At 38.0% G+C, this 16,728-nt stretch overlaps 1 protein-coding gene across 2 annotated transcripts in view; it reads left to right on the top strand.

Moving 5' to 3' along the window:
* The first annotated feature begins 4,719 nt into the window (after positions 1-4,719).
* The window catches only part of LOC106057710 (hemicentin-2-like), a 35,239-nt gene continuing 23,230 nt past the window's right edge, over positions 4,720-16,728 (top strand). Inside the window, exon 1 of one of the 2 annotated variants that reach the window (XM_056013165.1) lies at positions 4,720-4,888. In XM_056013165.1, coding sequence (XP_055869140.1) covers positions 4,831-4,888 — 58 coding nt within the window. In that variant the 5' untranslated portion in view covers positions 4,720-4,830. Of the gene's footprint in view, positions 4,889-9,692; positions 9,822-16,728 lie in introns of those variants that run through there. The other variant, XM_056013172.1, reaches the window with a different exon arrangement.

The raw sequence follows: 16,728 nt of genomic DNA, 5'->3' as shown, positions 1-16,728 counted from the left end.
TTGACAGCAAAACCCCCAGTTAGGGGGTTTTAAGCTCAAAACCCCTTGGCTGCGCTGGGGCAAGTGATGGTTTAGTATTAAAATATCGCCAAAAATAAACAGAATCAAAGCAAAAAAATCAGTCATTAAATTTTGAACCCCAACCCCTCCTGGCTACGCCCATGGTTTCGGGAATAGAGGGAAGGTTTACTTAGTAACGATGACGTAAAAATAACAAACAACAAATGGAAGGGTGTCATGGAGGGTGTCATGGAGGGTGTTATGGAGGGTTCATGGGGTATGTGCGTGATTCTTGGGTGACCACGAGGAAGTCTGTCCATAGATAGGGGCTTGAAAGTTGTAGTAGGGAGAACAGGCTGGAGACGAGTGACACCAAGACGTGTAATTTCTTGGTGAGTTGTATTGTGTTTCAATTCTCATGATTTCACTTGTGTTTCTACATACATCTACAGTGAAGCTGAATGCTGTGTAAATAATGTTAATACAATTCACGTTACATTTTCTAATGAAAAAACAAGGTTACAAAAGACAGTTTGTGTGGAAACACAAACTCAAAATCGGCCCCCGAAGTGGTCCACCCAGGCAGGTTTCAATATTTTCAGAAAGAATATCCGAATGAAATTATATCAAAGACAAATGAGAGATAAGAATGGAGAAAGAAAGTTAACAGATCTTGTGTAGTGCCCCAACGATCCCGCAGATCAAAGGATAGGTGAAAGTGAATGTAAAGTTAGATGTGAACCTGGCCTAACTAGTTCCCCTTTCAGACCTTGTGGTCTATAGGGCAGATGATGTAAAGTTCATCTGTTTTTGTGGCCTACGGTTAATGAGGGTGTCATGTAGCCAGCTCAACGACCAACCACATTTACTTTTCCCCAACTAATGTCAGGTACCCATTAGAGCTGAGTGGACTCAGAGGCGCCCAAAGATTCCAACGTTGAAAATCCCAGTCTTCACCGGGATTCGAACCCGGGACCCCCGGTTCGGAAGCCAAGCTATTTACCGCTCAGCCACCGCGCCTCCCCTGGCCTAACTGATGTCTTATAATTGATCTAATTGTTTAGTGTAATTAGATTTTTCGCTTTCAGAAAAAAAAAAGTAGCCGTTGCATCAGAACTTTGAATGGTCTAAAATATTGTGATGTCGGATTTTCAATATCTTTTGTAGTTTACGAAATCTAAACGGGACGGACGGACAGACGGACAGACATTTCGCACAAAACTAATAGCGTCTTTTCCCCTTTCGGGGGCCGCTAAAAATGAAATCGATCAAAATATTATCTCATTCCCTTCTCTTAACAAAGTCAGTCATGTTAACTAAATAAACTTTGTTGCACACAAAATATGTTATTCACACTTTATATGTTCACATTTTTTCCCTACAGGTTTCAGTAGAGACAATGCATCAATCTTCGGACCCACACAAACATGAGCACATAACTCATTGTTATTTATTAGGTGACCGAAAACATTAGCATCTTGTTTAGAAAAGCAGTAAGTAACTCTCCTAGTGAAGGAGAGTAGAAAAGTAAGGGCCGTAAATATTGGAGTTTATGATTGAGGATGGACGGGACCTGGGCAAACTGAATTGCTTTTTATGAGACTAGATAATTGACTAGAGTAAGGTTGGGGATAAAGGCCGGCTCGGTAACACTGTGATCGAAATTAGAGGAAGTTGCCAACCAGTGCCAACCTCGCTCGAGTTGCGCAGGCCAACCAGGCACATGATAAATCAATACGAGAGTCTAGGGCCATCTCGATTGAACAACAAGCATATACATGAGGGGGGGATGGGGTTAGGGAGCTAGAAAAATAAATAGACGAAAATTAGAAAGAAAGTGTATAAAAATAGATAGATAGATAGATAGATAGATAGATAGATAGATAGATAGATAGATAGACGGACGGACATACACATAGATAGATAGATAGATAGATAGATAGATAGATAGATAGATAGATAGATAGATAGATAGATAGATAGATAGAGATATATAGATATATATATATATAGATAGATAGATAGATAGATAGAGATATATAGATATATAGATAGATAGATAGATAGATAGATAGATAGATAGATAGATAGATAGATAGATAGATAGATAGATAGATAGATAGATAGATTCTCTGGTCACAAAGCTTCACATAGTACAATTAGAAGAATGACTGTGGAATATAAAAAAAAAGAGGGGCAGACGAATGTTCTTGTGTACAAATGTAGGTTTAGAAAATTCCAGAACGTAATAATCTCTTTAACCAAAAGTGTTTTTCTGACCCTGTTTTCTAAATATCAACAGCGCCTAGCTCTCTGATATTTTCACTCTTTAATTTAAGCTCAGTCTAAAAACATAAGACACATTCTCGATTGTGATTTTCTTAAGTTAGAAAGTTGTTGGTTTTCTTCAATGAGTCAGTTAATTAAATGTTTGATGAAGAACCAGGGGTTTTAACTCTAATGGAACATGTGGGCTGACAGAGTTTACAAGATGAATTACATATTGCAGTGACCTAGTTTAGTTAAGAGATTATGTGAGTTTTGTAAATAAATCTATTGTGCATTATTTTTAGCGACGGACAAAGTAGTGACGTAGTCAGACAGACGAATGACGTTGCAGAATGCGGGTACCTGAAGGAGAACAACATGGCTAGAGCTTAGAGAAAGAAGAATGTTGATAGAGACTGCTAAGTAAACGGCGGAGAGTGAGACAAGACGAGCACCCCATTTGTAGATAAATACATCTGTTGAATTCATCAGAAGTCTTATTAAGTATATTGTATTTAATAGTGATGTCCCTTGGTTAGTTTGAACTCGCGCAGTAGAATAAGTGTAGAAGTGTTATAATTGGACAACCTACAACATCTAGAAGTGTTCAGAGTCACGAAGATGTCTGTCACTAGTCATTACCATTTGGGCTGATATCACGATGTGTAATGTTGTCATTTTATTTAACTGCTACAGTCGCTTAATCTCCAAATTAAAGTTTGTATATTTTGTTCTTTTCGCTTAATCTCCAAATAAAGTTTGTATATTTTGTTCTTTTTGCTTAATCTCCAAATTAAAGTTTGTATGTTTTGTTCTTTTTGCTTAATCTCCAAATTAAAGTTTGTATGTTTTGTTCTTTTCGCTTAATCTCCAAATTAAAGTTTGTATATTTTGTTCTTTTCGCTTAATCTCCAAATTAAAGTTTGTATGTTTTGTTCTTTTCGCTTAATCTCCAAATTAAAATTAGTATATTTTGTTCTTTTTGCTTAATCTCCAATTAAAGTTTGTATGTTTTGTTCTTTTCGCTTAATCTCCAAATTAAAGTTTGTATATTTTGTTCTTTTCGCTTAATCTCCAAATTAAAGTTTGTATGTTTTGTTCTTTTCGCTTAATCTCCAAATTAAAATTAGTATATTTTGTTCTTTTTGCTTAATCTCCATTTAAAGTTTGTATATTTTGTTCTTTTTGCTTAATCTCCAAATTAAAGTTTGTATATTTTGTTCTTTTCGCTTAATCTCCAAATTAAAGTTTGTATATTTTGTTCTTTTTGCTTAATCTCCAAATTAAAGTTTGTATGTTTTGTTCTTTTCACTTAATCTCCAAATTAAAGTTTGTATATTGTGTTCTTTTCACTTAATCTCCAAATTAAAGTTTGTATGTTTTGTTCTTTTTGCTTAATTTCCAAATTAAGGTTTGTATATTTTGTTCTTTTCGCTTAATCTCCAAATTAAATTTTGTATATTTTGTTCTTTTCGCTTAATCTCCAAATTAAAGTTTGTATGTTTTGTTCTTTTCGCTTAATCTCCAAATTAAAGTTTGTATGTTTTGTTCTTTTCGCTTAATCTCCAAATTAAAGTTTGTATATTTTGTTCTTTTCGCTTAATCTCCAAATTAAAGTTTGTATATTTTGCTCTTTAGTCACTTTCCTTGTTTTGTTTTTTTTTTGTTTTAACATAAACCAGAACAAGTTTGGGGTGTATGACTGAGTGGTAAAAACCACTTGGCTACTTATCAAGGCGGCTCGAGTTTGAATCCCGACTCTAGAAGAGTTGTGTTGGCATGGAAACCTTCTCCCAGATACCCCCTCCACCCACATAGCACTTTACAAAAATAGTTTTTAAAAAAGTGTTAGGACCTATCTGTCTTAAAGGGAAACTAGTCTGCCTTGGGGCCCAGATCTTATCATGAGAGCACCAGACGACTTGGCGATTCGTTGAATACAATGGACTTAAACTTTTGAAGAGGAAATATTTGAAATATTTTTCGCAATTACAGATATATGGAATTTTATATATAAAATATAAAATCTCTTTCTATTAGATAAGAGTTATCACATAAGAAACATATCAATATCATCAGAATTTTATTATATAAGATTTTGTGTTTATTATATGCATAGGATTCAATCACTATCCATTGGATATTATATCGATTATATCAGAGTCCTCTTGTATAAGAATTCCAGTTGATATAAGATTCTATCTATTATATAATAATTCTATTATTAAGAATTAATGCTATTAAGAATTCTATGTTATTATATATTAGAATCTTTTCTTTTCTATTAGAAATACTACAAAAAAATATAGTAGCATTGGGGCAATAGAAAATAAAGGCAGAAACAAAAACGAGTTTAAAATACAAGTGAGCAGTTTCAATGTAGTTTATTTGAAGAAGTTGTCTGCGCCTTGGTAGTTACGTGTCCTCTCTCGTGTTGTAGTGATATTGACCATCACTCCGCCCTCAGCCCTTTACATTTCGGGAGGTTGGTGGTAGACTAGCCATGGCGCCCTCCAGGCAAGAGTGGTGATTCTTTCACAGTTCTCGTTCTTTATTTCCAAGATGGAGGATAGAAGAACTATTGCATTCTCACTGGTGTGGTGTTTTATGATGTCCCAAGGTAGGACCTGGACCTCCTTCTACTGTAATGGTAGATAAGGACTAGCAACTAAAGTTGATAGTTATTAGTGAACAGGAAACAAAACTAGAGCTTTTTCTCTCTCTCTCTCTTTCTCTCTCTCTCTCTCTCTCTCTCTCTCACTCTCTCTCTTTCTCTCTCTCTTTCTCACTCTCTCTCTCTCTCTCTCTCTCACTCTCTTTCTCTCTCTCTCTTTCTCTCTCACTTTCTCTCTCTCTCACTCTCTTTCTCTCTCTCTCTTTTTTTCTCTCTCTCTCTCACTCCTTACCTTTCTAGAATATATTCTGTTTAAAAAGTGTAAATAACTCATCAATTACACATTTTTACTCTCTCTCTCTCTCTCTCTCTCTAATACACACTTTTGTTTGTTATTTCTCTTTCACTCTTTTTTAATCAACTTTTTTTCATTCTTTAATGTCTTCCATTTTTAGTCTCTTTCAGCATGTTCTCTATAAAAATCGCAGATACAAGCAAAGAAATTAAATTTATAATGTTGTCAACTAGACGTGATGAGTTTTACGAAGGGGAATATATGGAACATTACAAAAACACACACACATATATTCACAGATTTTCACACACACACATTTTCTCTTTCTGTCACTCCTTTTTTCATTTTCCTCATATTTAGCTCACGTTTCTGCCTCTAAGTTATTGTAAAATAATTACGTATTTATAGTATGAATATAAGGCAATTTCACTCTCGTGTTTGTAAAGAAAAAAAAACGGATCCACTGTTTATGTGGAAACAGAAACTACCTTTGTTATCTTGTTTTTTGTTTTGTTTTTTTTTTCTTTAGGTTTATCAATCTGAAATACTCGCACAAGTTAACAATCATTTTCACTTGCTTTGAAAAGAAAATATCGACTAAATATTGCTAGAAAAGTTTCGATACATGAAACGTTGGAACAGATCTGTTACAAATGGAAGATGTTGACAATTATTTTTTCCCTGTCCCTTCCTCTGGAACGTGAAGCCCTGGGCTCAGTCTCCACTGTCATAAATTAGGCACATGTCTAAATTGTTAATTGGGCTTTTTCTTAGTCTAATGTAGACATTGTATGGTATTATCTATCATCGGCAAGATAGTAGAACGGATGGTCAGCGAGCGACTCGTGTGGAGCTTTGAGAGTGCCGGTATCCTAGCGCCAGAGCAGGCTGGCTTTAGGGCAGGCTTGAGCCCGATCGACCAGGTCACGATTTTCATGCAGGAGGTGGCCGACGGGTTCCAGAGGTCCGAGAGCACATACGCAGTTTTTATTGACCTAAAACAGGCATATGACCGGGTGTGGAAGCAAGGCCTCTATCTTAAACTTAGAGCCATGGGCGTACGCGGGCGGACCTACAACTGGATAAAACAGTTCCTAACGGAGAGGAAAACACGAACACAGTTCCAGTACTCTCTTAGTGGGGAAAACACCCCTATAAGAGGGTTACCCCAGGGATCCGCCCTCTCATGTATCCTTTTCATGGCCTATCTTAATGATTTGCCCAGCTCACTCCGGTGTCGCAAACTGCTATATGCTGACGATATTGTCCTCTGGTCAACCGGGAAGAAAGCTGACCAACTTCAGGCAGCATTACAAGCCGACCTCCAAACCATCTCCTCGTATTGTTCAAAATGGCAGATTCAGATAAACGTTGCCAAAACGACCTGGAGCCTGTTCAGCCTGGGAATCGACATTCTTGGGGCCCCATTCGAGCTCCAACTCGGTGGGCTGCGACTCCAACGTGAAAACACGCCAAAATATCTAGGAGTCACACTAGATAGGAAGCTCTCAATGCACTTGCACATCCAGGATGTTGAACGAAAGGCCTCGGAGAAGTTGGGGTTACTCAGAAAGCTAGCCAGTACCAAGTGGGGCGCCCGAGCTGACACGCTCCGCACACTGTATACAGGGGCTGTCAGGTCCCAAATTGAGTACAGCCTGCCCGTGCAGGTGTACGCAAGCAAGACAGCCCTCGAATCACTCGACCGTGTACAGGCCCAGGCTCTCCGATTCATTTGCGGCACCTATAGAACGAGCCCAACCTCCGCTGCAGAAATTATGTCCAACGTGGCTCCTCTCAGCCTGAGGAGAGAGCGCGCCGTGCTAACTGCCCTGGAACGCTACAAAAGGGGCGAACCAGGGCTCCCGACCCACACTTTAGTCAGTCATTGGAGAGAAAAACATAGGATTAAACGGACCTCATTTATGCACTGCGCTACAAATTTGAGTGCACAAGCTGGCCTCTCCACTGACCGGGTCCCAATTAGACGGATAAACACGTGCCCGCCCTGGAGGAGACAGCCCATCCCTCCCATAAATTTCACTATACATGGGTTGGAGGGGGCCACAAAAAGACACACACACCCGGACCTACTTCGAAAAATGGCATTGGAAACACTAAAGACCTACCCGGCCGATGCCATATACTGTTACACAGACGGGTCGGTCATGAAGGACCCCGTAAGAGCTGGGTATGGGGCCTATATCTGTTACCCAGACCTGGACCCTGAAAAGCTATCAGGCACATGCGGCCTCGCCGCATGTAGCTTTGATGCTGAATTAACGGCGATTACGAATACCCTAAAACACGTGCTCCAAAAACTGCGCGAAAAGATAACCGTTGCGACTACCGTTGTAATGGTTACCGATTCCCAGTCCTGCCTCCAAGCCATGGCTGGCTTCGGGGGAAAGTCCAAATTGGTGGAAGAGGCATTAGGCGCCGCAAATAACATCCGCCTGCTTATTGGAGCTGTCATCGTTATGCAGTGGGTGCCCTCGCACTGCGGCGTGAGGGGCAATGCCGTGGCTGATGCTCTAGCACGAGAAGGAGCGCTGGCCGTGCCCGCTTTCGAATCGCCAAGTACGTTCCAACAGGCTACGACAATAATACGAGAGTGGGTACATGAAAAGTGGTTGAAATCCTGGGATGACTCCAACACTGCCAGGGGAGTCTGGCAGCACATGCGCCGCCCAAATCGAGAGGACCCGTGGTGGAGGCTAAAAAGGTCGGAACAAACAACAATAGCGCAGTGGCGCACGGGACACTGCCCCATAGGTGCGTACTTCGCCCGGTTCCGGCCAAATTTTGATGCCCGTTGCCGACACTGTGGGGAATCAGAAGAGACGGTGGCGCACGTCTTGCAAGAGTGTCCGCAGCTCCGCGAGCTGCGGGAGGACGTATCTAGTGGTTTACTAAATTTGTATGGAAGCTACGAGGCACTACGCCAAACAGCAGAGTTCCTTACCAGGGCACTACGGGAGACCTAGGTCTCCCTGCCTTGTCACCAATTGGAGTTCATCTCAGGTATTATCTATCATATAAAGCATAAAGTAAGGTGTATGTATGTATGTATGTCCCGAATAGAAATCAAAACCGTTTGACCAATCTTGATAAAACTTGGCATAAATGTTCCTTGGGTACTAACTGTAATAGTAGCTTATGTAAAGTAGACCAAAAACAAGCTAAAGACTCTCAAAAAAAACGTTGCCCAATTCTATGAAAATATTAGGCCTACTATTTCATGGATCTTCGTCACATATAGCCATGTTAAAACGAGACAAGACCGAAAGGATCTATATCTAATGTTTAAGAACTACACTTTGCAAAGATAGTTTTTTAAGTTTTTTACTTTGACACATGAAAATACAAAATATTGTCCATTGATTTCATTATTTAATAAAATTAACCTTCAAATTTGTGTTTCAAAAACATTTTTACATAAATTCGTTCCTTATATCTGCGAATTTAGACGTCCTGGGGTAGGGCTACTTAATATCCTATTCATTGTGCTTTTCTTTCATTAGACAAGACCGAAAGGCTACGCATGCGCAGGACTTAAATCTTTCGAACCCTAGGTCCAATATATAAACGTACAAAATATTTCATTACTTAATAAAAATAACCTTCAAATTTGTGTTTCAAAACCATTTTTACATAAATTCGTTCGCTATAGCTGTTTCTAATACACTATAGCGGTGACTATATCAGTGATATGAAAATTAAGACCCGCGGGCTGCAGATAATATATGGCTAATGTATTATATTTCACTGTTTTATTACATATAGGTTTAAAAAAATAAAACTTGTAAAACATTTTTGTTAAATTTTTTAATTGTAATTTTATTTTAATTGTTGTTTTCTTTCTATTTTTTTTTTCTGTGAATATTCAAAGTAAAGTTTTTATTTAGCAAATAAGAGGAGAGGTTGCCCCTTATTCCGACTCTACTCTACCCCGTGACTGATACACTATTGCCAAATAGGAGTTGCTTATCAAGTTATGAACCTAGTGGTACTGAAATGTTTGTTAATGATTACTCTCAGTGAAAGAACATTATATTTTATTATTATCCCTTTATGCTCGTGTATCTCACGAATTGATTCTGATTTTGTTCCTGAACTATACAAAAGTATTGAATAACATACAAAGACTAGAGTAAACAAGTATTTCTATAAATATACTAGTCTGGCGAAACCGAGGAACTAGTGATGACTAATTTCCAATGAATACTGCCAGTTTGAATTACAATGAAAGAAAATATTTGTCTTGGTTTGTCAAAGAAATAATAGAAAAACAAGTTTCACCAGAAGTAACGATCAAAAAGACTGTTTTTTTTTTCTAACCAAATGATGTGTGACTGATGTCTTCCGATTTGATATGTGAATGTGAAACCCAATTGAAAGGACGACGCCACTTCCCTCGGCACCCTCCTCGTCTAAATCGTCAGCCATAAAGTTGTTTTATGTCGGAAATGAGGCTGAATGAGTCACTAACACGTGAACTCGCTTCAATCCTCAAATATTGAGCCTGACTGCGTGTACGCACACACCCTGCTCTCCGATATAATTACAACAAAAAACAACAACACAGGGCTTCAACGTGGGACCAGGCTTTTCAAATTATCGACTCTCTTTTGAAATAAAAAGGTATGTATACTTCAAGAGCAAAACACATTTTGATAAGAATTTCTATTTAACAAGAAAGAAAAACAAAAAAGATCTTTTCAAGACAAGAAGGCAAACTTATAAGGTTAATTAAAAGTGCTTGCTTTGCTAGACAAGTGTATTGCATAATTAGAACAAATATTGAAGTATGTCACAGACATGTTAGCAGGCCAAGGTCTGTGTTTACGAGTAGCCAGTTAGTAACGCGGCTGGGTGGGTTTAATCTGTGCACCTCAATCTGAGAGTAACGCTGCTGGGTGGGTTTAATCTCTGCACCTCAATCTGAGAGTAACTCTGCTGGGTGGGTTTAATCTGTGCACCTCAATCTGAGAGTAACGCTGCTGGGTGGGTTTAATCTGTGCACCTCAATCTGAGAGTAACTCTGCTGGGTGGGATTAATCTGTGCACCTCAATCTGAGAGTAACTCTGCTGGGTAGGTTTAATCTGTGCACCTCAATCTGATAGTGACTCTGTGGGTGGGTTTAATCTGTGCACCTCAATCTGAGAGTAACTCTGCTGGGTAGGTTTAATCTGTGCACCTCAATCTGATAGTGACTCTGTGGGTGGGTTTAATCTGTGCACCTCAATCTGAGAGTAACTCTGCTGGGTGGGTTTAATCTGTGCACCTCAATCTGAGAGTAACTCTGCTGAGTGGGTTTAATCTTTGCACCTCAATCTAAGAGTAACTCTGCTGGGTGGGTTTAATCTGTGCACCTCAATCTGAGAGTAACTCTGCTGGGTGGGTTTAATCTGTGCACCTCAATCTGAGAGTAACTCTGCTGAGTGGGTTTAATCTGTGCACCTCAATCTGAGAGTAACTCTGCTGGGTGGGTTTAATCTGTGCACCTCAATCTGAGAGTAACTCTGCTTGGTGGGATTAATCTGTGCACCTCAATCTGAGAGTAACTCTGCTGGGTAGGTTTAATCTGTGCACCTCAATCTGATAGTGACTCTGCTGGGTGGGTTTAATCTGTGCACCTCAATCTGAGAGTAACTCTGCTGGGTGGGTTTAATCTGTGCACCTCAATCTGAGAGTAACTCTGCTTGGTGGGTTTAATCTGTGCACCTCAATCTGAGAGTAACTCTGCTGAGTGGGTTTAATCTGTGCACCTCAATCTGAGAGTAACTCTGCTGGGTGGGTTTAATCTGTGCACCTCAATCTGAGAGTAACTCTGCTGGGTGGGTTTAATCTGTGCACCTCAATCTGAGAGTAACTCTGCTGGGTGGGTTAAATCTGTGCACCTCAATCTGAGAGTAACTCTGCTGGGTGGGTTTAATCTGTGCACCTCAATCTGAGAGTAACTCTGCTTGGTGGGTTTAATCTGTGCACCTCAATCTGAGAGTAACTCTGCTTGGTGGGATTAATCTGTGCACCTCAATCTGAGAGTAACTCTGCTGGGTAGGTTTAATCTGTGCACCTCAATCTGATAGTGACTCTGTGGGTGGGTTTAATCTGTGCACCTCAATCTGAGAGTAACTCTGCTGGGTGGGTTTAATCTGTGCACCTCAATCTGAGAGTAACTCTGCTTGGTGGGTTTAATCTGTGCACCTCAATCTGAGAGTAACTCTGCTGAGTGGGTTTAATCTTTGCACCTCAATCTGAGAGTAACTCTGCTGGGTGGGTTTAATCTGTGCACCTCAATCTGAGAGTAACTCTGCTGGGTGGGTTTAATCTGTGCACCTCAATCTGAGAGTAACTCTGCTGAGTGGGTTTAATCTGTGCACCTCAATCTGAGAGTAACTCTGCTGGGTGGGTTTAATCTGTGCACCTCAATCTGAGAGTAACTCTGCTGGGTGGGTTTAATCTGTGCACCTCAATCTGAGAGTAACTCTGCTGGGTGGGTTTAATCTGTGCACCTCAATCTGAGAGTAACTCTGCTGAGTGGGTTTAATCTGTGCACCTCAATCTGAGAGTAACTCTGCTGGGTGGGTTTAATCTGTGCACCTCAATCTGAGAGTAACTCTGCTTGGTGGGATTAATCTGTGCACCTCAATCTGAGAGTAACTCTTCTGGGTAGGTTTAATCTGTGCACCTCAATCTGATAGTGACTCTGCTGGGTGGGTTTAATCTGTGCACCTCAATCTGAGAGTAACTCTGCTGGGTGGGTTTAATCTGTGCACCTCAATCTGAGAGTAACTCTGCTTGGTGGGTTTAATCTGTGCACCTCAATCTGAGAGTAACTCTGCTGAGTGGGTTTAATCTGTGCACCTCAATCTGAGAGTAACTCTGCTGGGTGGGTTTAATCTGTGCACCTCAATCTGAGAATAACTCTGCTGGGTGGGTTTAATCTGTGCACCTCGATCTGAGAGTAAGGGACCAAGTTGAATATTTTCTAAACTCATACAAAAAATAAAACAAATTTAATTCTTTTGACAACAAAAATGAATGCAATAAAAAGTACTCAAATCTACAACCAACCACAGACTAAAGCAAATCATCCAAACAAATGATCCATGAATCGAGGAAATAGCTCTCGCTGCAGGCTAGTTATAGTAAGCGGATGTCAAGGTTCTATACGTGGCATTATCCTATGTAAGTAAAAATACACTTCTGAACGCCAGCTAACACAGAGATTAACATCACATATCTTAGGATTTAAAGCAGGGACCAATGTAGTCTTCAAATAGACCAGGCTTTGGTTTTATTGTTGTCAAAAGGATGAATATTTTATCGATTTATTTTCTCTCCGTTGAGCTATTCATCGCTACAATGAGATTTCTGGCTTGTGGGAGAGTAATTAAAACAATAACAAAAGACCTTTTATTTTATAAACATTGCTGAATTATGTATTCTTTTCAATGCTTTGAATATTTATTAATATGAGACAAATTATTTCAGAAGAGAAATAATTAATAGATTTGGCTTATGTTTTTAATAAGCCCAATGAATTATTTCATCAATGTAATCATTCAATTCCAACATAGTGGTTTTCAAAAAGTTGTTTTTTTTTCATAATATAGGAGGTGGGACCAAAGGAGAGAGAGAGAGAGAGAGAGCGTATCCTTTGTTTGTTTTGTTCTATACTTTGAAATAAAAACAGAATGGGTCATGAATTAATAAGAATTTCTTTTGTCTGTTTTTAATGAGCTTCTAATTTGTCCAAAGCTTATATCAACTCACCCTGTCTTGTAAAAAAAAAATTGAACACGTTATTTCTCCCAGACCCATGCTCGGATCAAATTGAAACTTTGCACTGTTATTCAATGGCGGATAATATACATGAATCAATTAAAAACGTTGCAATTAATCAATTAATTACTGGTAATTAATTTTGGTGTTTGATACCAACACAGGGAATGAATCCATTGCTATTTAGATGTATGGCTAAATATGTGGGGCTTTGTCCCCTGAAATAATTGCATACGTCATTTCCCCCCCACACTCATTCTCGGATCAATCTGAAGCTGTAAACAATTATTTATTGTACCTAACAGACATGAATAAATTTAAAACAATTATTAATTAGTCAATTAATTATTGGTAATTAATTATTTTGTTTGATATCGAAAAAGGGAACTTCTACATTATTGAGAGATATAGTCGTAAATGAAGAGTTCTTCCTCTTTGATAAGCTTTGATTGTTGTTTTTTTTTAAAGTATTTTAATATTTTGCTTGTTTTATGTTAGTATATTAAATTTTGATTGAATTAAGTAGCACAAGAATAAAAGAAATGTATTACCTAGAACTAGTAATAATTATTAGTTCTTATCCAGGGGCGGTCTCAGGCATAGGCAAACTAAGCAGCCACCTCAGGCCTCTGATTGGTGGAGCCTCGCAAGGACTCAAAAGATTTTTTTTAAAATAACAAATTGCGAAGCTTTGATTAAATCTCATAAAACTCTATGACACGTCTACTATCCTAACTCTAAGTGTCTTCTATGATTCAAGATGCCATACGGATCGCTACGGCAATCGTGCTAGATAAATTTATTTTATTTGTTGATTAAGATACAGATACAAGAAGGTTTTAATTCATTGCTTAATTATATTTTTCGGTGTTTTTTTCTTTTTCATTTAGGACCACCTAATTCATTTTGTCTAGGGCCTCCAACTACCTAAGACGTGTCCTGTCTTATCAATTAATTAGTTACTTTTTATCTGCAAAGGAATTGAACAATTATTATTGTCTATTGTATAGTTCTTGGTAAGCTGCTGGGAAGGCTTAGTGAGGGAGCCCAGAAAGTGCGAAGATTGAATGTTGCGATCTCATTTGTATCCTCCTAATTGTTCCCCGCACACTTCAACATAAACACTTCCTTAACTGATGATCAAACTCTTGGTAGAACTTGTGCATAAGTAGTATTCGATTAAGCGATGCTCTCCGATATCAACTGAAAGTAGCCATAGAAAGTGAAAAGCGATTGAATCAAGATCTTACAATGTTTTACATGAGCGTGTGAGTGTACAGATTTAAAATTTAAAAACAGATTTTGTAACCAGACCATAAATGAAGATTTTTAAATTTTAGTTGGAAACTTACTTGATTAATTTAAGATAATTTCACAAGGCGAAAATGGTGTATTTATGTTTTTAATAATATATTTTTTGGGGGGATGTGGGTCGACTTTTCATCGTAAGCTTGGCTCAGTTTTCGGGTTTTCAATATCAGGTTTAAACAAGCTACTATAGTAGCTTAGAAAAAAAAAAACAAAGGAGAAAGCGAGATGGAGTATTGTAGAGGCAATATTAGGTATACTGAAAGATCACCGCTGCCAACTAAATCATAAAAAGTACTTAGTACTACAAGCGGAAGTACTTAGAAATTTGATTTTTAAGTGTTAAAAAATGCATTCAATTTAGTGTAGCCCTTGACAATACATAGCGTATTAACGGTCCCTGCATTCTGAACACTTTCATCTTAGTCTGTTGGACCGTTGGTTCACCCCACATGATCTGTCCACCGTCTCTCTTCATTCCTGTCTTTTGAAAAGATTGCCAATGTTTGGTAACTGCGTTTTGAAAGTCATGGATTTGTCATTTATTTGTATTAACGAAGCACAATTTAATTCATGATTTAAAGTTTATCAAATATATTTTTAAAAAGTAACAGACTTGATCAAACTTTACATTTTGGTTGTTGAAAGAACACCAACAACCATCAACAATTTTAGGCGGAGCTTGTCATTAGAAGAGCTGACTCTAATTATTTCTCCTCTTGGAGGTTTACATGCGTATTGATCTGAAAAGAGGCCAAAGCATGCACTGATTGATTTGTGGCTTGTGCTTGCTGTTTCCATTTCTCAATTTATTTTTTGTTTCGTAACTTCCTTATGTTACAGAGCACTTGCAAGTGATCTATAAAATAGTGGAGTCTTTGCAACTGCGTAAACGACAGTGGTGTAAATAGAGAGCAAACATTTAGATTATCTACAGTAAAATGTTAAAGTAACAATCATATTTTTTAAATAACATCTTCAACCTCTCTCTCTCTCTCTCTCTCTCAAATTATTATTTCTAATAGCATTGTCAAAAATAAAAACAGCAAACACGGAGTGCGTTAAGTCAAAACATTATTTTTCGTAAACTCGAAATTATTTTGTACTAAATAACAAGAAAAATATTTAAAATATTAAAAAAAACAACACAATACCTCCTTTATGTAGCTTATTGAGCGATTGTTTTTCTATTAAAAATTTATAAAGGTTACATTTTAAAACATTTTTACCCCCCCCCCTTTCCGCCTTATCCCTGAGAATGAATCTTGGTGAAGCGAATGTATAGATCTAGTACACCTTTTAATATTCCAATGATCAGCATTTAGATTTACTTTGAAAAATTATCACGGTCAAAACTTTCCCGAGTGGCCAACGAGATAGTTATTATTTTCTCAGCAATATACATCAACTCAAGATTTCTAGGGAAATCGTTAGAGCTGTTTTTGAGATCAGCTGTCCACCCACCCTCCATAAAAAAATAACGTAGGATCCTCATGAAAAAGTCGAGAAACAATGTTTACTTTTCTCTTTCTTCTTCTTTCCCTTTTGAGCATCTTCCAGAATAGAGAGAAATATTTACAGATACAAGAGAGAGAAACAAGATGGATTTAAATGGGGGGGGGGGGTCAGTATTCTCATGTGAATTAATGAATACACTTTATAATATTTTGTTATTCTCTTCTAAGACAGAAGTGTGTCAACCTTTCACGCGGTTACGGTTTTATTGAACCCTCAACTCAATAAAACATTCAGAAACTGGAACAGGCACAAAATAGAGCAGTGATGTTCATAACAAAAGAATATTTTCATTTGACTAGAGTAACACCTTTAGTAAAATCACTAAATTTAGAAAGCCTTCAGGATAGAAGACTCAAAAGAAAAGTAGCAATTATACATAAAACACTGAACCATAATCTTCAAATACAAAAACAAAACCTAATAAAATACTCAGTAAAAACACCAAGATAAAGGCACATTTCTCGTTCTATATGCCAGGACGAATTTATACAAATGCTCTCTCTTCATTAATACAACGAGAGCATGGAAACATTTGACTTGGCAGAATTTAAATCATTGATTAACATACATGACTAGATTGACCACGTGTAGGACGTAATCATCTTCTTTTTTTTTTTTGAAGTAACGTCTGTATTTTATAAGATAAGATAAGACCAGTCACTAAGTCGTCTAGTTTGGGTCACACGCTTATAATAATTTATTACGATGATCAGGGTCACTTTTCCAATAGGAAAATCTACATTTAATCAAAAGTTGTATTGGATTATTATCGTATACACGCTTTTATTTCACCTTGTTATCGATCTAAGCCTAGAGCCAAATCCATCAAAGAGCGTCGCATTTGTAGGATTTCCCATGGCTTGTCTATTAGAGCGACACAAATCTCGAGTTGCGTAAAGAACATCAGAAAATATCGCATTCATTCGTTCAGCA

This window comes from Biomphalaria glabrata, chromosome 1 (genome assembly GCF_947242115.1).
Source record: "Biomphalaria glabrata chromosome 1, xgBioGlab47.1, whole genome shotgun sequence".
NCBI classification, from domain to species: domain Eukaryota; kingdom Metazoa; phylum Mollusca; class Gastropoda; family Planorbidae; genus Biomphalaria; species Biomphalaria glabrata.
Note: the sequence above shows the minus strand (reverse complement) of the source record. Positions and strands in the feature narration are given on the sequence as shown.